The following is a 24,465-nucleotide window of genomic DNA, read 5'->3' on the forward strand; positions in this document are numbered from 1 at the left end:
TGAGTTAATGACACATTCACTCAAAACAACTTATGTCATTAGTCTCAAAGAGGCGATATTTTTAAAAGAAAGATCATATCCATCGTTCCAGATCTGGTTGTTAAACTTCCTGCAAACTGTAGTACCTTCCTTGATGGGAGAAGCAAGGCCACCCCAGGCCACGGAGATCTTACATACCCATCAGCTGTGGCCCTGGGTTTGTGGCATGCATCGTTCAGGAAGGAGAAGATGTTTCTACTCCATCCATATGCAAAGGGGCGTGTTCACATATTTGATAAGCCCCTTTTACCCACTCTTGATATGGCATATTTAACATTCTCAATACAGGTGCATGCGGAGACCCCGCTGCCTGGGGTCCCCACAGGTGAGCTCCTTACCATCAGTCTCCGCATTCTCTCCTTTTCGATCCGCTCCGTCTCTTTCTTCTGCTCTCTTTCAGTGTTGGCGTGCCAAGTTGCCACTGCTTTGGACAACTTCTGGATCTTGCCGGCCACAGACCGATGGTATTCCTTAAAATCTTTAGCATGCTGCAAAATGCTGTTCAGGTATTCCTACAGGACCCGAAGGGAGGAGGAAAAGGGATACTTAAAGTCGACTACTGAGGCTTCCGTGAAGCCCAAGAAAATGCTCTGTGAGCATTTCACAACAGTGGGAAGACTAGAATCTTCTTTGAGGCAGGTGCCCTGGGATGTCTCTTGGTAGCTGAGCTGTGGGCTCTGGGGCTGGTGGGAAAACCAGCCTCTCAAAGGCTCCAGCTTGTGGAAGAGAAGTCTCTAGGACCTCAAGTGTACAGGCTCTTGAAAACAGCAAGATCTAGGACTGACAGAAGCCTGCAAAACGGGCGAGGAAAAAACTGAAAGAAAATCACCCTCCAATCAACCGAGGGAGGCGGATATTTCCAGGGAGAACCAGGTTATAAAAGTAATGCCTCTTCTGCTCTAAATCAAATGCCTTAGCATCGTGATTCGAAGTAAGGTGGAGGGGCAGCTAAAATCGCTGCACATAATTTGGATCGATTTTTTAAATACAGGAGAGGAAATGTGCACCACCAATGAACATCTAACATTTTTCAGAATGAAGCTAATGCGGGGCACTAAATTAAGCACAGGAAAACAAACACGATGTATAGGATTGTAACACAAAATCAAATCCTCCATCAAAATACTTCCAAACACCTAGAAAGGAATGTTTTAAAACATCTGCCCCTATGAAACCTCCAACTGGGCCCTGGAAAAGCCCGGGAGACTGTATTTATATTTACTATAAAAATAACTGTTTGCTCTCTTCCTTCCTTTTCCAAGTTCCTGCACCTGAGGATTTTGCCCCAGGCAATGCGGCTGTGCCCAGCCAGCGGGCAGTGCAGGTGGGGTGATGGAGAGGACACCTGCCTGGGATCCAGAAAGCAGGGTCCTCCACCTCCTCCCCGCCACAGGAGACCATGGGCAGGCACCCACGTCCCTGGCATGGCCTGTTTCCCCACCCCTTCCATGGGGCGGTCGGCCCACAGGAGCTCCAGGGAAGCTTCCCGCTCTGCGATGTCCCCACCGCCCACCCCAATATGTTCTCCAGTCCTGACTCCATCTGAGGGCTCGGTCAGGTGTCTCTGCCAACGTGGGGGCGCACAGTTCACCCCTTGGTACCTGGTGCTTCTGCCGGCGCTTCCTCTCCTGCTCGATCTTCTGCTGCTTTTCCAGTTTCTCCGTCATGCGGGCCTCCCGCAGGGTCTGCCGCTTGCTCCGTTTGTAGGCTTTGGAGTTGAGGGCTGTCTCCAGGGTCGTGTCCCGTCGCATGCAGGCCACCACCTCCTGTCTCAGCTGTCAAGGGAAGGGAGAGCAGTTGGGAGAGCCTCCCCAGACGCAGGCCTGGCTCCTGGGCCCTGCCCGGCTCCAGCTCCCAGTTAGTAGGGGCAGACAGGGGACTCTGCAAGGTTTGCCACCACAGTCGGCCTTTTTGTAAATGAAGGGACTAAATCGTGCCAAATTTAGGTGGTATTTTCAAAGATGGCACAAGTTTTCCTTCCAAGCCATTCAGATTAAGAAAAAAAACAACAACAAAAAAACCTTACAGCACTATAACACTGAAAAAAAGCAGACACTGTCTTGCGTTTTAAATAAATTCACTCTGCTTAATTGTTCTAATGATATTAATTAGTTAATGAGCTTTTGAAATATTTTACTTCATTTTAAGTGCCATACTAACATTCTCTTTGTGTCTAAAGATTAACTTTAATGATGCTCTGCAAAAAAGAGGAAAAATGACTTCCTGTTCATGTACAGTAGCAGTCGGTATTCAAACAATATTAATTCAGTGTTCATCCTCATATAAAAGATGGGAAATACTAGTGTTGGCTTCTTCCCACTCCCCATGATGATAATCTTCAAGATATTTAGACTTCACACCATATCCTGGACTTCTTGGATCATCATCAATGTGATGTCTTATCCATGCTGTACATTTTGTGGTGGGTCATAGCTGGGGGTGGGGTTGGGAATATACATTAAAATAATAATTCAATTGAATCTCGGATCAGCATCCATTGCAGTTAATTCACTGGGAAACTTCATAGATCATGGATTTTTCTACAATATCGAGCAAAGAATCAGAATCAGGTAAGAATCATGCAGAGTGAAGCGAATCTGAATATAATCTCATTTGTGAAAATATACTTGGTTATTAACCATTTAACAATACCGTATCAAGCACTTTATTAATGCATTGTATGACGTCACCTATAAGAAAGGAAGTGAATGGGACTCAGAGCCTTTTATTTTCTTTCTTTTTGGCTTTCAGCTGAAATCTACTCCCACAGAGCTATGGCCAGCTAGCTCCCCAACACCACGGGTGTCCTCTTGGAACATTATAACCAAGAGGGCAGGTGTACTCCCAGGGTCAGAGGACAACAGCGAGTGGGGTGGCTTTGTGATTTCAGTCACATCCTGCAACAGACCGAGTCATGCAATTCAATACTTCCAAACTACTTTCGTTCATTAATAATTCATTTTGCACGCCCCGAGACTTTCCCCAAGTCAGCCCGCCTGCCTGAGGAGCACTCCTTCTTCTTCCCCTTTGGCTAAACGAGGCAGTGTGCAGACTGGGAGACCTGCACCTTTCGGGTCCACAAAGCAAAACTCACCGACATAAAAAGGAGCTCTCCTTTGTTTCACTAGTCATTGAGCAATGATAAAACAGGTCATCATGCCAGCTTTTATTCATCAGCGACTACTAAGAACCATCGCAAGAAAAAGAGATAATCGTCCACTGGTCAGTCACCACGTGGGGGTCTGATGGGGTCAAACAGTTCTATGTATTTCTACAAATGATGAGCTATTCATTTAGTAGAGTGGCTATCACATTTGTTAAAATTATTTTCGAAGTCATGGCGAGGATTTTACATTTGTGTTTACAAAAGAGGCTCTGACACTGCTCTCCCGCCTTCTTGTTTCTCTTCGCAGTCCTAAAGGCAAGCTATCCCATTTGTTCTCGAGGTTCCATCCACGGTAACAAAATGCCATTACTCTGACTTTGGAAACCATAATATAGGAGAAAAAAAAATGTCTCTGATATACAGAAGCAAAAAAAAAAAAAGAAAAAAAGAATAATAAGCAACTCATCTTCATTCCTTTTAGCTCAATGCAGCTGGTCTAAAAGATACACTATTTTACTAAGTTTATATCTTTATAACAATATTGAACAGACTTCCATTTATTTCCTACATCTCAGAGTCACTGGAGAAAAGGTATTACCTGACGCTGGAAATTGAGTAACCGAAGCGCTTTCAGTTCCACGGTCGCTTTGGTTCGTAAATCTGGTGGCAAAGAGCCAGGCAGATTTTCCAGTTCTTGTATCCTATGAGCTATGCGAGCCTGGAGCCTAGAGGAGACAATGAAATGAGGGAAGGGGGAGGCGGAAATAGACATTACGATTCAGCCTTAATGATAAACAATAACCCTGAGGTCTCAGTTCCTGGCAAGACACATTCCAGACGTTGCCGGTTGGCCAATTTCTGACACCCAACTAGAGTTTCTGATGTGAAACAGAGAAAAGCTACCTCTGCGTGAATGCAGACAGGTGCTACGTGTTACCAAACACTCTGGCCTTCTTCATCAACCTCTTTCTAACACCCAGAAAGAGAGGGGCTCAGGATACATCTAGGAGGGAAGTCAAGTGCCAGAGCTCACCGTGAACAGAGGGAAAACGGGAGACGGGACCGTGGGATTGGCTCCCAAACACCCAGCCAGCCAGAGAGCAGAGCTGAGACAACAAGTTTTCTTCCTAAGTTCTAGCTCTGTCCCAGGCAACCAGGCCATTTGCCCTCCTTGCCAAGATGCTGATGACAAGAGCCGTTAAAGCTGAGCGAACAAGAGCAGTTTTAGGTGCTGCTGAGGCCACAGAAATCAGCCAACCCAAAACATTCAGAGAGAGCCCTGCCAACCACAACCACTTCCTCTGTGAGCAGGGCTTGTCTGAGAAAAGAAGAGGCAAATTAGGCATTTTTAAAAATCAGGCTTGGGGTAGCAGGAGGTGGTAAAGTAACAGTGCTTAAAAACTATGAATTTCTAGAAAAGGATTGCCGGGGATTCTCATCTCAGACAACCTCAAAAATATAACTGCAGGCCATTTTTCATAATAAAGGCAGAACAGAAGAGAAAAGACATCCCACTTTCTTCATTCACTTGGGATACTTTCACCGTTACCCATATAAACTGGCTTCAGGGTTCGCCTGGATCCTATCCTTACAAATAATTACACGCCATTTAAATCTATTTTTAGAACTACCTCCCACCAAATTTGCGGCAGGAGTGTCTTGGAATAGACTTCACGAAGAATAGTAAAAGGTAGTAAGTTTTTTTTTTTTTAATTTTATTTATTTATTTGAGAGAGAGAGACAGCCAGCGAGAGAGGGAACACAAGCAGGGGGAGTGGGAGAGGAAGAAGCAGGCTCACAGCGGAGGAGCCTGATGTGGGGCTCGATCCCATAACGCCGGGATCACGCCCTGAGCTGAAGGCAGATGCTTAACAACTGAGCCACCCAGGCGCCCCTAATAGGTAGTAAGTTAAACTAAGTTCACGTTAACTACACTAAAGTGTATCTAATGCACAATTTTTTAAAAAAGATTTTTTATTTACTTATTTGACAGAGACAGTGAGAGAAGGAACACAAGCAGGGGGAGTGGGAGAAGGAGAAGCAGGCTTCCAGCTGAGCAGGGAGCCCGATGTGGGGCTCGATCCCAGGACCCTGGGATCATGACCTGAGTCAAAGGAAGACACTTAACAACTGAGCCACCCAGGCACCCCTAAAGCACGATTTTCTTCAATTCTCTCTCCCTCCCTCCCTCCTTTTGTCTCTGTTTCTCTCTCTCTCTCACACATACACACACCCCTACAAGGTAAATGCTAATAATGGTCCCATCTTACTGATGAGAAAATTCAGGCTTGGAGACATCAAGAAACAGGCAGACTTCACAGAGCTAATAAAGGAGGGAGTCCACACAGGAGCCCTCATTTGCCTGACACCTGTGGAGACACCGTAGATAATTAATATACACTTTCTACCGCGGCTTTTCTGGACCTCGACTATAAAAGCTGATAAAGATTTTTGCAAAAATTCCTATTATGTGGGGTGCCTGGCTGGCTCAGTCGGTGGAGCGTGCAACTCTTGATTTCAGGGTTGTGAGTTCAAGCCCCATGTTGGGTGTAGAGATGACTAAAAAATAAAATCTTAAAAAAAAAAAAAGTAAAATAAATAAATAAATAAATAAAAATTTGTATTATGGTTTTGTCAGCCTTTATGATGCTGTGTGTTAACATGGAAAAGTACAGTCTTCTCTGACCTAGATGTCACAAAATACCTTAATACTTCATTTAACCTGAATATCAAAATGAGTGTTTTTAAAAAAAAAAACACAAAACTTACAGTTTTTTTCTCTGGTAGAGAGGGAAATGTCATTTTTTTCAAAACTTCAAAAATGATAGTAAGAGAAAGGCATCATTCTTTTTCCCACTGACTTCACTGGAAACAATATTATGACAGATTCCTATCTTATTTGGTACACACATGTTATTAATTCTGATTTACTGAATGATTTATCATCATAATGTGCTATTAGTAATGTCATTGGTACCATGCTGTTTTTTCAGCTGTATGTACTAACACAAGCAATCACACCTTTAAGTGGTTTAACTTTGCAACAGAACGAACATTTGTGAGGGCAAACAACAACAATAAACTTCCATCAGTTTTGATATATAAAAATAAAATAAAAATAAAAAATAATAAACTTCTGCCATTTTACTCTTTTGACCAAATTGTTCAGACTTACTCAACATTCTTTCACATTCCTATTACTATCAATACTCAAGGGATGATTATCATGGTTTTTTTATTTTTCATTGTAGGAACAAAGGTCCATTTCATTTGTCCAATTCAGTTTTTAAAAATGACATAACCAAAAATCTCCAAATATAGCCAAGATGATGCATCTTAACTACAATATTGATAGAAAAACCTATTTTTTTTTCAAATGCGTAATTAAAATGGAAAAAAAAATCCTTAAACTGAACTTTACTCATGTAGAATGAAGGCCATAGTACAGGAAAATTAAATATTTACAGCTGGGTAGCTGACGGCCAGCAATTTGGTCAGGCTGCTTCCTAGGTTCTAGATTTACGGCAGACCTTTTTCATTTAAATATCCCAGCACTCCAACCATCCCTTGGTATTCTGGTTTCCTCTCTTTGACAAGGTGGTCAGGTGCGAAATTAGAAGCATAGCTGCTTTTCCTTAATCTTCTAAAGGTCTGTGGAAATAGGACTAAACAAATAAATTTAGGACAACGAGGCTGAGAGTACAGAGATTAAATCACACTGACTGAGAGAGGATGGAGGGAGGTAGGGAGGCAGGGGCTGGGGGCACATAGAGCCTCGGAATAGGTGGGAGCCGGCTGGGGGGGGCACTTCTTCCAGAAAAGTCTGCTTCTCCAAAGGGCCTAGTAATTTGTCAGTGAATCTCAGCTTTCCTGGCACAAAAGAATCTTTCTTTTATGAAAGGGAGGCAAGAAGTGCCAAGTGCAGACATTTAAACTATAGAATAGGAAAGGCGGAATCCAGAGTAAAATTATATGCATTCGATTCAGCACATGGTAGGTGGGTAGTGAGGGTAAAGGAGGGGCTCTTTTAATGCAGAAAATTTTATCTCCTTGCGGTGGTTGTTGTCGTTGTTAATAGAAATCTTCATTTTAAATAATGCTCCTCTCCAGACAATTTCATCTCCCCATCAATGGATTCAGCAGGTAGTCCAATAAAGAGATTCAGGATTCTAAACTTCCAGAAACAACAACACAAGTAATACTGTATGACTGCAGGAGACGCATTTAGTGTCCTCACGAGCACAGAAAATTGAAGCAGAATTAGGTCACTCAGGTTTTTCATACAGATTGAACAGTAAATCAAGAAGGGTTACTGTTCCGGCAAGAAAAAGAGTTCCATTAAAGGTAACAGAATATTTGTTCAGGTCCAGAGGAGAAGTTTATGATTCCTGTAGGAGAGTTATTTGAACAGAAAATGACACTGGTACATTTTGCTCCTTCAAGAAGCTGAGTGACACTTAAAAAAAAAAGAGAGAGAGAGGGAGACTGACTTTTTGTAACTCTGCAGATAAAATGGCCCTTGGTAATTTTTGAGAAGAAATTTCAGGGTTGCAGTGGGGAGCAGGGAAGGACAAAAAGCAGGCCAAGCAGACTAAGCTTGCTTCCTCACCGTGTCCGTGCTGACCTCTGAAGCGATCCCAAACACGGCTGGCAGGACGCAGGACGCAGAGGGGCTCTTCTCAGATACACTTCTCGGAGTGCCAGGTGTGTGTTCCATGCACACACTTGTGGAATCAGTTTGCATGCTAACGTGACAACCCGGAGCACTTCCGCCCACGGATCTACCTCGGAATGGAAAAACTGAGGCTAGGTACACTGACAGGGCAAGGGAAGTGTGCCAGAAAGACCAGGGGGAAAAAAGGCACTGGAAACGTCTCTTCGACACTTACTACAGAAAAAGGCCGTCAGTTCCATCATTAAGAGAAAGATGGTCAAAAAGAAAAGGATCCAATTTAAATGGGAACAAAATGTTTTAACAGCGAAGCTTGTATGGATCTGAGGCAAAGCGTTCACAGGCAGAAACTTATTTATGCTCTCGCCAAATAAAGAAGGTCAATTTGTCAAAATTCTGATTTTATGATGAACAAGAGAAACAGCCAAATGTCTTAAAAGTTAGAAAGAAATCTGCAATTCTGACAACTTCCTTTCAATTTTCGTAGATGAGGTAAGTGATATTACAGCGGTCAAAGACATGAACGTCTGTTAGAGTTTCTGACAGATGATTTCTGCTCCAACCAAGTTTATAAAATTATAAAAGAGTTTTTTTTTCTTAGACCTTGCTCAAATACTCAATCAGAATATAAGGATACACTGGACCCTTCCAGTGATTGGTGCTAAAGATGAGTGAGCCATTCTGTCAACGAGGGACAAAAGGAAGAGTTCCTTTGCTGTCCCTTACAAGAGTCTACAGCACTTGGTCTAACCCTTTCTAAAGGATAAGTGTAACCTAATCTCTGCAGCTGAACAATTTATCTCCATATAGAGAGGTCAGCTATCGCTCTCCAACCAAGGAAGATAAAAGATAAAAGCAAGGCTGCCAGTGGAAACCTATGCTTCTTCTCAAGATGGCCGTGGGAAAGTTCAAGTCCAAAGTCCCCACCAGCTTTCTGCACCCAGGGTTGCCAGAACAATGGTTTCAGAAGCCATGTGGCTTTACGGAAGAGGAGGTGTGTATCAAGCAATGATAATAATATGAAAAATAGCCATTACACCACATTCTGCAGGGCTTGTAATTTAAAAGATACTGACACCCGTACTTTTTCTTATTGATACGAGACGGGAGGACCAAAGCGTTTCACACCCCGGAATAGGCTACTTTGTACCACTTAGTACTGTGTACTTTGGGAGACCATCTGTTAAGACCACTTCAGAAAAAGGGGCTAAAAGAGGCTCATGACTAGAAAGGCCTGCAGATGAAGTTCTAGTAAAAATGAGGAAGAAAATTTAGGTGTCAGTAAAATACATGCACACAAATACACCCCCCCCAACACAGGCTGAATAAGGAAAAAAAATCCAGGTGTGTTCCTAGGTATAAAGAGCGTCTTTGTTACGAATGTCGTTCGCATGATGTGACAACAGTATTGGTAGGTTTGCGCGTTCAGGGAAGGGGAAAAAATGTTAGCTCTTAGGAAGTCAGAATTTTAGAGTAATTAAACGATACCCCTCTATCCCACTTACTGTCGTTTTAAAAAGTACCTGTGCGGGACCTGGGTGGCTCGGTCAGTGAAGTGGCCGAGTCTTGCTGTTGGCTCAGGTCATGATGTCAGGGTCATGAGATCGAGCCCTGTGTCACATTGGGCTCTGCTACCCCTCTCCCCACTTTCAGGTGTGCTGTCTCTCTCTCTCTTAAATAAATAAATCTTTTAAAAGAAATAGTTTTGACGGTTTTTCTATTCAGTAGCAACATAAAGAAAGAACTGCGTATGAATAAAGTTCTTCCGTCCCTAATGAGAATACAGTGCTGACATTTGACTTTGTACCTTGCAGTGATCTGCCTATCAGCACTGCAATGCCAACAGACTGAAGCATACCTAGCTCTCTGGGGGTACATGAAACGCGGGAGGATCAGTCATAGTAATAAGAGCAAAGCTCTACCCTTCATCCAAAAAGCTACACACGTTAAATGGCGAGTTACTTTGATTTCTTCCACAGAGTCGCTTGCAAAGCTGGCAAGTTAGTATTGTAATCAAATAACAAGTCATGTGTTTTTCAATAAAGACCAAGGTAATGTCTTTAAAGGGAGCCTAGGTGTTATTTACTAACATTCCCTATAATTTCTAAACTTTAGTTTTCTTTTGAATGAAATAATAATTGGGAAGTAATAATAGCTGATATGCACTGAAAGTCTTTGTATCATTTTATCTTCCCCCTACAAGAGGTACTATTACACCCTCTTTTAACATATGAAGAAACTGAGTCACAGAAAAGAGATGTAACTTGGGGCGCCTGGGTGGCTCAGTTGGCTAAGGGTCTGACTCTTGATTTCAGCTCAGGTCATGATCTCAGGGTCGTGGGACTGAGCCCCACGTCAGGCTACACACTCAGTGGGGAGTCTGCTTGGGATTTTCTCTCCCTTTCCCTCTAAACCCCCGCCCTGCTCACATACTCTCTCTCCCTAAGTAAATAAATAAATAAAATCTTAAAAAAAGGAGATGTAACTTGACCAAGGTAACACAGCTGGGAGGTGACAGAGCCCACACTCCTGGCCAACTCCAGAGACTGTGATCTTAGTCTTGTTTTAACTTGACTCCTTACTTACGGACTCTCTTTTTGGTTGACATTAACCATTTACTTACCTGAAGGGTCTGCTAACTCCAGGCTGTCCACAGCCCATTTTTGCAAATAAAGTTTTATTGGAACACGGCTGGCCCGTTATTATCTGTGGATATACTCTCGCACTGTAAGGGCACAGCTGAGGGACCTTTGCTATGGGCTCGCAAAGGGTAAAACGTTTACCACCTGGCCTTTGACAGAAAAGGTTTGCCAACCACTGATGTCGACGAATGTGCCAAATAGGGTGAAAATTAAGTTTCTGGAGTAAGAGTTTAAATGCGGACCCTGCGTGAAGACAGCTCACCCCGAAGGTTGACCAAGCAGAAGACCCACAAATGCACAAATTACAATGAAGAATATATTATACTGAGCCACTAAGTATGATTTAGTGTCATGAGATGTGTCATTAACCTGAAGGTCTGGCCGGCAGGACATGCGCAACATCCAGCCAGCTCAGTGCCCTCGCTGGGAGATACCATGCAAACCACAGCAAGATACGGCACAGGCTAAGGGTGAGAGGACCCCTTTCTCGGGTCCACAAGCACTTGGGGCTGGGCTTTGACCTCCGCCTTCCCAGTGCCTAGCACAGTGCCTGGCGTGTCCCAGGGGCTGATGACCGGTGTCTGACTCACAGGACGAAAATCACAGTCCTGCCCACCCGGAGCCATTAAGTCCCCCTCTCGCCACCCCCACGGGAAACAAACTCTGGTTCTAGGGTCCTTCCCGTAGCCTGAGTTTCGGCCTGTGCCCTGTCCCACAGGGCAGGGCCACCACCCCCGGGGCTCAGTGGTCCTCACTAGGCCAGCGCCGCCAGCCCTCACCCCGGGGCCGGGTGCCTCACCTGTACTCGCGCTCCTGCAGGATCTCCACCGGGTCCAGGCCTTGCGGTTTCTGGATGGGGCTGATGCGGCTCTGCTTCTGCTGGAGCTGCAGGATGGGCGAGGGCTGCCCCGGGGCCGGCTGCGGCACGGAGGGCCCGGGCACGGCGGCCGCGGGCGGCTGCGCGGNCAGCTCGGGCGGGCCGGCGCCCTGCAGCCACCCCCCAGCCTGCCCGCTGCCCCTGCCACGGGGACCACGGAACATCTCCAGACAAGGGAGGAGGAGGGGAGGAAAGGAGATGAGGAAGGCGGGAGGGCAGGGAGGGGAAAGGAGGAAAAAGTTAGTAAGAAGAACCAGGCATCTCTCCCCATAGGGCAATGGCATTCAATGATGGGACACTGGTGAAATGGCCCAAAAACGACTCAAGTAGTCACTGAGTAAAAGAACCGATAGTCAGCGTTTAATGTAGCTCTAAGAATGGTTTGTTGGGGGTTTTTTGGTTTTGTTTTTTTGGTTTTTTTAAAGAATTGCAGGTGTATTCAAGAGTTCAGAAAAGGGAGGGAGTCCTAGAACAGTCAGATGCAATTTGGGTGTGGTTCCAAAATCACGTTTTGCAAATTGCACCTTGAGGGGCTTGAGGTGCAGACGCTCGCCTAACCCTCACTTCCGCACACAGGCAGCAAGCAGCTTGGCCAGCCCTCCCATGTGAACCCAAGGGGGCACACATTTTCCCTGCATGACCTAAAAGGCATATTTCAGGCCTAATCAGTGCATCTCAGTAACTGAAGTTTTTAATTTTATTTTTTTTACTGCATATTAGAAAATCTAAAAAACATTCAGTGTGGGGGGGGAGCAAATCTGCTCATTCCACCTATAAGAACTATCAAATATTAAGATTCGAGAGGGCATTTTTTTCTCATGCTAACAGAATAAAAGGGATATGCAATCATCAAGCTTATCAAAATGCACTTGATAAGTTAATTTAACACAATTTTCCACATTAAACTTCAGGAGTTTAAATTGATTGCTAGGTATGGACCGAAAGTAAGAAGTGTTCTGTCTCTCCTAATACTTAAACTTTTACTTAACTTCAAAATTATAAATAAGATTAGTGATGCTACCAGATGAATTAGGAAATGAAAAAAAAAAAATCTCAGTAAGCTGTTAAAACCTCTGATAGGCATTTTCCCGAGCATTTTCTGTATCTTTTCTAAGAAAAGTTAAAACTATTAAACAGTAATAAAATAATAGTCCATATACTTCAGAGCGCCTTAATAATTAACCATACAAAGACGTACATTATGAAAAATTAGACACATTTATTCAATTTCCAGCAAACACCATTTAGAAATGGGCTTAAATGACAATGCAAGGAGAGTATAAGCAAACATTTTGACAGGAGGAAAGTGAGGAATTGGAACAAAGTGCTTAGGAAGCTGTACACGTGTGTGTGTGCGTGCCCCCGCGTGCATTTGTATGTATGCCCGTGCATGCACGTGTGTGTGTGCCCGTGCGTGTGTGTATGTGTGTGTGTGTGTATGTGTGTGTGTGTGCTATTACTGTTGTGCTTTTTTCACCTTCCTTGAGAAATTAGGTAAACTTTCCGAAACGCACGCAGCTACATAACCCTGAGATGACTGCAGCCCTGGGTCCAGTGGGGGATGAAAAACTCTTGAGGGAAAAATGCATTTTTAAAATTTTTCTATTTTAGGCATCGTAGATGTACTATCATAATAGAGAGATTCTTTTCAGCTAAGTACTTTCTGATTTTTTTTTTCTGAATGGAAAGTCTTTTACATAATGCATCGCGTTTCATAATATTTTATATTTAGAAGTTTCTTTCATCCATATATAAGAAACCAGTTTCTAAACATTACATTTCAGGGTTGCTAAGCACTGGAATGAGTTATGGAGGGACGTTTTAGAATATGTTCTCCCTAGAGGTCTTTAAAACAGGGTAGATTTTTTTCATCTGGATTGTTTTAGGTGTCTCCTCCAAAAACAGAGATTTCTAACAGGTTGATTCTCTGTCATTCTATAAATTTCCTTAATAAACCCAAGAAACTGGTAGAATTACATATATTTCAAGACTTGGTATAAGCATACTAAACAATAAACTTTCTACACTGAAGCCCCCTAAAAACACCACCATTCTTAACAAAGACAAAATTCGGGTCTTACTGATATGATAATATCATTAATAATCCCTCTGTATTCAGTTCTGCAAGTGTTTTTCCTCCTTTCAAAGTTTAAAGAACTCAACAAAAGCCAGAACAGGGCACTCGGTGTGACACGCTCCACCTGTTTCCGGAGCTTTCTTCCTTAGCCTTCCCGCCTGTAAATACCTATGCAGAAGCCTCTGGTGAGTCCTTGAGGTACAGTCAAGTCACTCATTTTAAAGCCACGTTTCATCAAAGGGACGTATCCAGAGCGTGTCTGATATCCCTGGTTCCACTTCTAGTCATTTTTAAAAAAGCTTTTGACTCAAGACCAGATCTAAAACACACGCGCATGGCTAGACTTCTTGAATCCCTTAAAGACAAAGACATTCTCATCCGGCGGATTGACCCTTAAAATGGAGACGCGGAGACAGACCCAAAAATGAACTTCCATATTCGAATCTCCAATTCAGAAGTCCTACCACTTGCTGTGAAGGAAAACAGGCACCGTGAAAGCACCCCGCCTCTTTCTAAAAGAACGGATGGTGTCACCTGCACTCTTCCACCTGCTGGTTGCATGAGCCTGAGCTTGTCACCTAACCCCGCGTGGCTCAGTTTTCTCATCTGTAGAATGGGGATGATAACATAACCTCCTCAGGCGGGAGTGAGGATTCAGTGAGATCATGTAGCCACGTGCTCCACACCCTCCACTCGTGGCCTTTTTAATCCTAGCAAGGCCACAGAGGCTAAGAAGGCTAATTTAGTTACTTAGTTTTATAGAAAAATCCCCGTGGCGAAAGACAGGCTTTTTAGGAAGCTTGGTACTGTGTTAGCTGGAAACTGGGAGTCCACTCTCCTACAGCAAACTCCAAAATATTTCTCCAGCTCCAACGACTCAGCACAAATACTTGGATAAGTCGGCTTGCCACGTGCTTTCTGCCAAGCTGCTATCAGAACCACTTACAAGCAAATTCCTTTCCCAACTCAACACCGCGAGTTCATTTGCTGCGTGGGGCTATTTTTTCCCTCCCTCCCAACAGATTACATAAAAACTCCTACTTACAGAGCCTAGGGAAGCGCGTGCGGCTTGCCGCAACTGGACGCTCCCAGAACGCAACCGCTGTTCTCAGGTTTCTTGCTGGCCCCTCAGGCGGCTTACAGAAGGAAGGTGCCTGGCTGGACTGGCTCTCTATCGACAGAACTCATCTCTGCTACAGACACTCGTGGTCTGCTAATGATAAGACCAGACCGCTTCCTGCTATTTCCAAACGTAAGACAAATTACCTTCCTTAGCTTGTCTCCTATCACCCCTCTTCCCCCCGCAACATAAACAATTTAGGCTTAATTATCAGAGGGTTCACGTGTGTCTGTTTTCCCCTCAGTCCTCACCTTGGAAATCAAGACAAGAGTCAAGCCCTGATACCCCTGAGTGCGACCCAGTGTGGCTAAGGTGAGGACGGGGGTCTGTCTTGGGTGCACCCCTCTGCCTGATTTTAAGAAATGGGGAAATGAACGTATTAAAATACCCGCATCTCGCATGTACAGAATTTCTGTGCATTCAGAGCTCACATTGTCTTCCCAGCACACTAGGATCCTTATTCAATATTCTGCGCCTTAAATAAGGATTTAAGTGGTTTCTATGGGTTGAAAAAAATAAATGTAATGAAGTGTATTTAAATTGAACATACCTAGATATTTTAGAGACCTAAAAAGAGCAGGGGGCGGGGCGGGGAGCAGGAGAGAGACAAGCTCTGAAAAAAATTAGCAATGAAACTTTTACTTTCTACCATAAGGTCCTCCCCACCCCACAGCAAACCCCCCCAAAACAAACAAAAAACAACAAAAAAAAACCCACCCAAAAGCCTAAACTTTTAGAGTTCCTATTTTTAATTTCGCTTTAGTCTCTATAAAAGAAAAAAATGAATCAAAGTGGAAAATAAGATGATGGGTTAGATTGGCACGGAGCCCACAGCAGGTAAGGACTGAAGAATTATTTGTTCAGTGTGCAACTCCTGCAGGCAACCCATAGCTGTCTAGCAGTGCCTCTGATGATGTGTGTCACTTAGGGTGAGTCACATCTCTGGAGGTTAGATTTGAAGCAGACCACCCCAGCCAAAGAGATTCTCTTGAACATGAATAACACGACAAAGTCAGACAAAGAAACATGGAATCGGGAGTTAGCTCCAGATAAGTGGATATACTTAAACTTATTTTTCCTCAAATATTAGTAGAGGTATTTACACACAATAATACTTTCTTTTTTATTAAGGAGGGATGGAGATAAATAATAACAATTAAAAAAATATATTCACTCAAAAAAATTTTTTTTTCTTTGCCTTATTTTGACTTGTCCTAAACGCCAACCCCCCCCCCCAAAAGTCTTTGTCAAGTAAGGCTGCCAACTCCCTCTGAAAGCTGAGGTTTGGGGACAAGTTCTGCAGCACTTTGGGGTGTAACCTTCCCAGCGGCAGGAATGGGTCTGCTCAGTTGGCAGGAGGGAGATTCCTCTAACTTTCTCCACGGCCTCCTTGCCCACTCTGGCATGAAACACTATCTGCCCCAGTATTTTCATTTCTAATGAAGCCTGACTATCGAAATACGAGAGACAGAGCGCTGAGTAACAGAACAGATTCCTCCTGACGACAGAGGGCTGGTGAGGGAAGATGAAGCGTCAGAGATGGGTCACATCATGGAGCCCCCTCCTCTGGAAATGGTCCAGAAAACGCACTCGGGATTGTGTTTACTGGGACGTGAAGTGGCTGTTAGGTACCAGCGTCCAGACAGCCGAAGCTTGGTCCCCTAAGTTCTACTAGTTCATTTCAGTCTCCTTATTTGAACTTAGGGTGAAAAGTTTTCTGAAATGAATCATCTAGCTTCCTGCCTTCTTAAAGGATACTTTGGGATCTTTTCCTGCTGGGTGCAGATCATTTTAAAAAGAACCAATATTTGGGGCATCCGGGGGGCTCAGTCGATTAAGCATCTGCCTTCAGCTCAGGTTATGATCCCAGGGGCCTGGGACTGAGTCCCGCATTGGGCTCCCTGCTCCGTGGGGAATCTGCTTCTCCCTCCGCCCTTTACCCTGTTTGTGCTCTCTCTCTCTCTTAAACAAATAAACAAAATCTTAAAAAAAATAACAAAGGTTAGTAATGCTCATGGAGGTCTGTGATGACGCCCCAGGACATGCTTCCACATTCAGTGAAGGACGCCTACATGACACAGTCCCACATCACTAGCTCCTGGGAGATACAGGTTTTGCTCCCTGGTCCTCCAAATACCACCTCTCTGGTTGCCATTCAGCCCCTGCTGAAAACTACTGTGATGTGGGATGTCAAGCGTACTAAGTTCACTGACATGGAGTCTAGAGAACAAGTAAAAGGCTCTAGGTAAGGAGCGGAGGTACTTTTCCCTTTCGGCACACACGGGAGGAAAACAGTCGCCTCTGGTACACAGTTGATGACAGGTTCTTTCTCTTGTCATGAGCCCCTTTGTTATGAAGGAGCCAGTACGGGGCAGCTGCTAATGACATGGGCTCCCAGGTCAAACTGCTAGCACGGGAGTCCCGACACTCCATATTCTAGAAGAGTCCCCCATGCAGAGTACTCAGGCTGAGCACGACGCACGAGGCAGGCCAGGTGTTTAATAAGTACAGGCCACACACCCAGAGACATGCACGGATTTTTTCTTTCATCTGGCTGCCTTCCCAAAAGCTGGAGTTATTCCGTTTTAAACCCCCTAACCACATCGAGGGTCCAAACTACCGTTTTCTGTGTGGTTTTCCTCTATAACCTTTCCGGTCCCTGACGTTCAGTCCCACTCGATCCTCCACGTACCAACGTGCCACGGTTACTCCACAAAGATCTGCAGCTGACATGATCCTTTCTTGCTCTTTAAAAGCCCAATCCTAAGGCTACATTCACAATTAACGAGGTGAGTTAATCTTTAGGGTACGGCAACTCTTGGAGCTTCCCCCCACCAGAAAAGAAACACTGACAAACTCAGAAAGCACATGATAATTAAAAAATAAGAATCATCATCTGAACTCCTCCCCACTGCCTAAGTCCACCAACTTAGGAAAAGTACCAATGACCCAAACGAATCGTTCGCAGCAATCGGCATGCCATGGCTTGCCCCAGGGAGAGGGAAGCACGCCCAGAAAATGTGTCAATGTCAAGGAAGACCCTGGAATTCAAAATTCTAGTTAGAACAGAACCATCAACTCTTTGCTTATCTGGTGGTTAACAAAAACCTTGCCAGGGAAAACAATGTTCGGGGAAGCTCACCACACAGTCCCCTGCACCTCTGAATTCTGGCGGTGGGATCGAGCCAGAGCAACAGAGGGCCACACAAGGACTCGGTCATCTCCACCTGTTACATACTATCACGGTTTCAGATGTGATGCCAGGGTCTATGTAAGAAATAGGCCGTGTGCATTCTGTTACTGTTTGTTCTGAACAAATCTTACGGATGCCTCTATCTTGCAGTGTCTCTTACAGAAATAATAATAATACCAATAATGAAAAAAAAATCCCACCTGGAAAATCTCCTTTATAGTTTCATGCTAGAAAAGGCTCTGGGTTCCTCTGAGACACTGATGAACCACTGGCTTCCGAACGGCGAGGATCTGGTCCCAGACCCTGTCTCCCTTCCTGCCTGCCAGGAAGCTGGAGTCCTCTCACAGCTCGGAGGCAGCAACCGTGAGCTGCGGGGGGCCTCCACGCTCCTGACCTCCCTGACCCTGATTCCTCCTTCCCTTTGTTTCTGATTTCCTACTTGTTAATGATTTTACTGCAATATGCTTTTCTTGGGAGGTCTCCCTCAATGCTTTTCACCACACAAAGGGGTAGAAAGAAAGAAATCAACACACATAAGGTGGCTCGAGGACAGCTGAGTCTAGGGGTGCCTTCTGGCCGCAGGAACGCACGGGGGGGCGGGTGTTTAAGCTGGGGCGTGCGGCCGGGCTCCCGACAAGCCTTGAACCTCCTGAAAGAGAACGCAGAGTCACGGGGGACACTGCTTCCTTCCCAGGACCCTGCGGTGCAGGGGCCCAGGGATTCTGGCCAGCTGAGTGAAGCAAGACAAGGGAGCCACCGAGGTACAACAAAGGCTAAGTCAGCCCAGCGCTTCTGCGCCCTCAGCAGTCCTTCTTAGCCGAGTTGGACCATCGCATTATTCACCGGGTTACACAGGAACCTACCAGATGGTCGGTTGTAGTTAACTAGGGCCTGCTGCTGCGGCTGCTGCGCCTGGGGCTGGGGCTGCGGGGGCTGGTGCTGGGGCTGCTGCATGCCGGGCAACGTCCTTTTCCCCTGGACTGCAAGCTGCAGCGTTTCGGGGAGGGGCTGGCCCCGGGCCAGCATTTTGTAAGCTAAAATCTGCGCTCGCAGCTGATGCAGCTGGACAGGGCTGAAAGGCGAGGGACCTCTGTTGGGCTGGCTCATCGCCTGCGGATCGCCCGAGATGAGGGGCCCCGGCTGGCTCGGTGGCATCTGGGGTGGGGTCGGGCCGCCTCCCGACATCGGGCTGGAGACGTGTTCTGGGGCTCCCAACGGAGACGGGTGTGGCGACATGTAACCTAGAATAAAACAGGAAAGGAGATCACACACTGCCCCCAGTGACCCTGAAAGCCCGGCGTTCCTGGCCATTTGGATGATTTTTCTGCAACGGCACTGCCTGCTAGAAATTTCAAGTATACATCACGTAGTAATGATAGAACTATGTGTAATTATCAAATTGCTCTGTACCAAAGATATACAATGAAAATTTTCTAGTAGACACATTAAAAAGCAAAAGACACAGAGCCAATTTTGATGTCTCACTGAAATCAACATACCCCAAATATCATTTCAAAATATAAAAATTATTAAAGACACATTTTACATTCTTTTTTTTTTCATGCTAAGTGACAACACATCTCAATTGGGACAAGCCATATTTCAAGTGAAATGATCAATAGCCACGTGTGGCCTAGAAGGTACACTGCTAGTGGCTGTTGTACACGTAAAGCAAAGACAGCAGGGAATGGTGTTATACGTTAAAAGTAGCTAACCTCCAGAACAAAACCTGGAAGGTGTGCACTATCTCGCAATGGGGAATGAAGAGTCTCTCATGGGGACAGCAAATCATTACTTGGTTTATTATTATGCACAATTATTGAGGGCCTCCACTGTTATAGGCACTACCCCAGGCACTCAGTTGAGTTGTCCCTTGAAACAGAGCCTGATGGAAGGATTGAGTGCAGGGAACTTATTTGGAAGGTGTGGGCACACTGGTAGGGGGGTATAGAAAGGTGATATAAGAAAGAGACAGCAGCTGCTCTGGTGGGTACCTGAGGACTAATTTCAGGCAGAACCTCTGGGGTATGAGGTCAATGAATCGCCTCCAAATTATCCCAGGGAATGGGGTGGGGATGGGGAAGAAGCTGGGGTATTTACACTCTCAGGATCATGAGTCACTGCTTAGGTCACTCATTATGGCTCTGGGGAGCATTAGTCCCCGGGGAATTTTCCAGGTGTGAGAAAGAGGGGCAGAAGTCCAAGACGGTGGGCTGGCCAGCGGACATCAGGTGGGTGGGAGCACAGACAGAGTAAGGACAATTAAAGGGATATGAATGGAGTACAAATTATTTCTTCAATCCTCACAACAGCCCAGAAGTTAAATGTTGTCACCTCCATTTTTTTTTTTTTTAAATAAGGAAACCAAGGCTCAGAGCGTCGCACAATTAGACCTTGGCAGCTCCAAGATTCAAACCAAAGTCCATCTGACTCCAATGTGTATATATTCTTTCCAGGCTCTAATATTAATTTGGTTTTATACAAGTAAGTTAGAGACTTGAAAGTCTCAAAAATCTTCTAGAACCATTTACAATATCACATAAACATGAGAGTAATCTGTTTGGGTTTTAAGAGATCTACGTGGGAAATTTAAGAATATGTTTTTTGGGGAAGAAAAGTAAAAAAAAAAAAGAAAAGAAAAGGCATGAAGTATTTCAAGGAACTCATTTCAGGAGATGAACTGTAGATCCGGGCCAAGGAATTCCTAGAAAAACGTACAATTGAGCACTGCTGCAGGGAGAGCCAAGGTGAGGAGGGAACAAAGTAGCCTCCTGCAATCCTAAAGGTTGCCCTGAATTCAAACTAAGTGCTAATTAATCAAGTCACAGGTGTCCTAAGGCACAATATAAAATACCAGATTCAGGGTCTTTGCCCTTTAATAAATGTACTGGAGTCACAATTATCATAAAGGTCATCACATAGGTGTTTATTAGACATCTGCTGGGTGTTGGAACCTGAGTGGGGTTTGAGCTGGAAGAGCTCTGGGATTCCACGTGTGATCACAAAGGCCCAAGAGTATCAGACCGACACTGACTGGGGACTCAGCATCACCATTTGAGAGACTAGAGCAAAGAAAGGCCTTAATTGCTTTTATCTCAAATTGCTGTTTGGAAAGGGAAATTTATTCAGATGCTTTAAGATGAGGGTAGGTTCCGTCCTATCAGCTGGTGAGACATAGAGCTCCATTCAGAGCAACTACCCTCATGAGAACTAGAAGACCTGCTAACGCTCATTCCCCATATCCCTACTTCATAGTGGACTGCAAAACCGCTCAGCCATTAGGGGTCTCGTCAGTCATGTAAGTCAGCCAAGAAAATGCCCCCAAAGTAGCCTGCAAGACCAGCAGAAATGTAAAGCCTGGTATGATGTTGTTACTTATGACAGAAAACGTTTAGAGGGGATTCCCAACATGCTTAGAACTTTGTCACTAACATTCTTCTTTCTTAATGAGGCTTACGTTCCCCCCCCTTAATTGTAATGCTGGCGCATAAGGGTATGGTTTGTTCATTATTGAAAGCACCTTCCTGATACCTTTTTGGCCAACCCTGAATCTACCACAGGGGGAGAAACTTGCTACCAAAACCCTCCTACTGGGATTTTCATAGTAGAAGGGATAATACCAGGCACTGAAATGGGCCGTATGTCTCCTGCCTTCTGGTCTCTCCTGTTTCCAAAGTCATCAATTATGGCTTACCCAAGAAAAATCACAGGACAGCCAACACAATGGACCAAAACATCAGACAATCCAGTCTAAACCCAACTGTTGACTAAATCGCTCTGTTAAGCTACGAAGTATGGGAAAAGGAAGCTAGGAAGGTGAGAGTTCTATCAGGCACAATGATTAAGTTTACCTCAAATTCGGTAAGGAAGAAGCTGAGAGTGGAATAAAAATCATTTTCTGGAATTAATCCACACAACAAAATTTCACCTCAGATGTTACAAGAAGAAACTGGAGATGGGAGATTTTTTTTTTTCCTAGAAAATATAGGAGATGTTAATAGAATCATTCTATCACAGTATGACATTAAAAACGTGACAGTGTTTCAGCTAAAGAGAGATTTTTTTCCCCCTACATGACTAGCATTCCATAAAACTTCAGGAAAAACCAGAATCTAAATGATGAGACAACATAACGTATTTTAGTAATTATCTCTAGTTAAGAAAACGGGGCGAAGAAGTTGCCTGAGTGCGAATATACGTTTGTCTGCAGGATGTCAGGGTCGATACAGAATTGGCTCCTTCTGAACGATGGTTCGATGTGCTCATTCAAAAGTGGTCCAAAAAGACTGGCAGTTTCCCTTCCCTAGTCTTCGAGGGCCATTATCTCCCTGGTTTCACCTTGCCTCGAGAGAAGCGGTCGTGTCTCTCCTTTTAATAATCTTGAACTTATAAGTGCCAATTTTGTATGAATTTTCTCTTCTCTCTCTCTCACACACACGTTAAATATTATATACTTGCCTGTGAAGGCTTTTCCTATCCAATGCACTAAAAATAAACAATGTTATCATTGGGACCATCAGGTACACGACTCAGTATTTATTGAAGGAAATGGTTTTGCTTCTCAACCAATACCCCAAAATAACCTGATATGTTGCTAGGCAGTGAAACCTGGCAGGTTTCCGATCAATACCGTGCACCTCTCTATACCTGTGTGTTTATAAATGGCTTTTTACAAGGGGGTCTTTAAAGATACATGCTACTACAGGGTCTCAACTCTTTTTAGAGCATTACATAGAATAAGACTCTATTATACCAATACTACTTTATTCAAAAATAGGCTTTTAAATATCTCATTCCCCAGCCTACAATGCACTTTACTAGTTTGCAGAAAAATATTACATGCTAATTCGGATTCCATTTAGAGCAGACCCCTACATTTCCAAGTAATTATAACTTGCCGAAATTATATAAAAATTAGTATCTATTTAAAATTGTGGACCGGTGAACGCATCAGTTCACTTCTCTACCTAACTGAACAAAACGAACGAGGTACCTATCCAGTTATATGCTAGATATTGTACCAAGTGTTGGAGATTCCAAGAAGAATAAAAGGAACCAAGCAGTGAGAGGAATTTTAAGATACATAAAAGTAAAAGCACTCACCTAAAATTCGTGCATTTGAAGTATTTTGTGTTGGCGTCTTCCATGGGCCCTACTCCTAGAGGTACTGCAAAGCCAGGAGCAGATAGGGAGGGCGCTTGGCTTTGAGAATCACTGAATGTCACTCATCTACGCCTCCCAGGTAGTACAAGTTAGTGCTATATTATCTCCGGGAACGCACCTGGCTCCTTAGAATTAAATGTTAAACCTGGGAGTGTGGTCTAAATCCATTCTTAACACTGAATGGGTCAGATAGTTTCTTCCTATACTGCAAAAAAAAAAATCCCAATGAAATCAGGCTGCTTGGCTGACGTGGTCAACATCTGAGTCATTATCTGTAACGCTTAAACCTGTCTGCCATCGAAATTCTGATCAGAGGCTGGGATATTCAAAACCTGCTTGACTATGAAAGAAGATACATTCCTATGCCTCCATGATTTGTGTGTGTACACACACACACACACACACACACACACATTTTTAATTGTGAATACATTTCTCTAAATCCTCAGTCAAAAAATCTCCCCTCGAATGAATGGATGGCTGATCATGAATAGAGAAGAAAAACCCCACATTTGTTACACTACAAAGAAGTACATCCAACAACACAGAAACCACAAACTTTGAATGAGAAGACCAGCATGCCAGGGTTAACTGCATGCCCTTGCATGCTGAAATGACCGTACAATGATTCTGAACACAGGTTACACTGCACTCAAAGACTCCGAGGCATGTTTACTATGCCTTCAACAGTGAGGGAGGAAGGCATCAAGCAGAAGAGAAACATACCGTATATTGACTGGCCATTACTGTGGGCTGAATTGTGCCCTCTACAGAGATATGCCAAAGCCCTAACTCCTTGTACCTGTGCAGGTGACCTTATTGGGATACAGGATCTTTGCAGATGTCATCAAGTTAAGATGAGACCATACTCGATCAGGGGAGACCCTAAAGCAATGACTAGTGTCCTTAAGAGAAGAGGGAAATCGGACACAGGCGTAGACACTCAGGAAAACGTCACATGGAGACCAAGACAGATTGGAATGAGAGCTCTACAAGCCAAGGAATGCCAAGGATTACTCTCAACCACCAGAATCTAAGAAGCAAAACAAAAGATTCTTCCCAAAAGCCTTCAGAGAGAGCACGGCCCTACTGATGCCTTGATTTCAGGCTTCCAGCCTCCAGAACTGGGAGAGAACGAATTTCTGTTGTTTCCTGCCCCCTGGTTTGCGGGACTCTGTTACAGCAGCCCTAGGAGACGAATATAGCCCCCCCACCAGCAATGACAGGTAATTCCACCAGCCGGAAAAGCCACCGTACAACGTATGAGCATGCAATTCAAGGGACACAGGGGGCTCATCTTACCTTCACATCTCTGCTGTCACTTGGAGGCAGAGCTGGATTCTCCTTCTGGCTCTGTCGCTTCCTAGATGTGTTCACTTAGGGAAACAGAGCAAATTCTCTGAGCTTTCGCTTCCCCATCTAGAAAACGGGGCTGACCTAATTTACCTTGGAGGATCATAATGAAGAATCTGCCTAGAGTACACAAAGCCACTTTGCAGATTGCTTGCACGCAGGATAGCTAGTAGAATTTACTAGTGTCTTGGAAATAAAACTGCCCAGGCAAAAATCATAGTTG

General features: G+C 44.4%; 1 protein-coding gene across 1 annotated transcript in view; it reads right to left on the minus strand.

Moving 5' to 3' along the window:
- Positions 1–24,465, minus strand: part of SMARCA2 (SWI/SNF related, matrix associated, actin dependent regulator of chromatin, subfamily a, member 2) — a 169,883-nt gene that overhangs the window by 128,265 nt on the left and 17,153 nt on the right. Inside the window, exons 4-8 of the mRNA XM_034647334.1 lie at positions 18,543–18,967; positions 11,259–11,617; positions 3,744–3,870; positions 1,641–1,814; positions 378–551 (exon numbers count right to left, since the gene is read on the minus strand). Coding sequence (XP_034503225.1) covers positions 378–551; positions 1,641–1,814; positions 3,744–3,870; positions 11,259–11,617; positions 18,543–18,967 — 1,259 coding nt within the window. The remainder of the gene's footprint in view (positions 1–377; positions 552–1,640; positions 1,815–3,743; positions 3,871–11,258; positions 11,618–18,542; positions 18,968–24,465) is intronic.

Source organism: Ailuropoda melanoleuca, chromosome 17 (assembly GCF_002007445.2).
Source record: "Ailuropoda melanoleuca isolate Jingjing chromosome 17, ASM200744v2, whole genome shotgun sequence".
Lineage (NCBI taxonomy): Eukaryota > Metazoa > Chordata > Mammalia > Carnivora > Ursidae > Ailuropoda > Ailuropoda melanoleuca.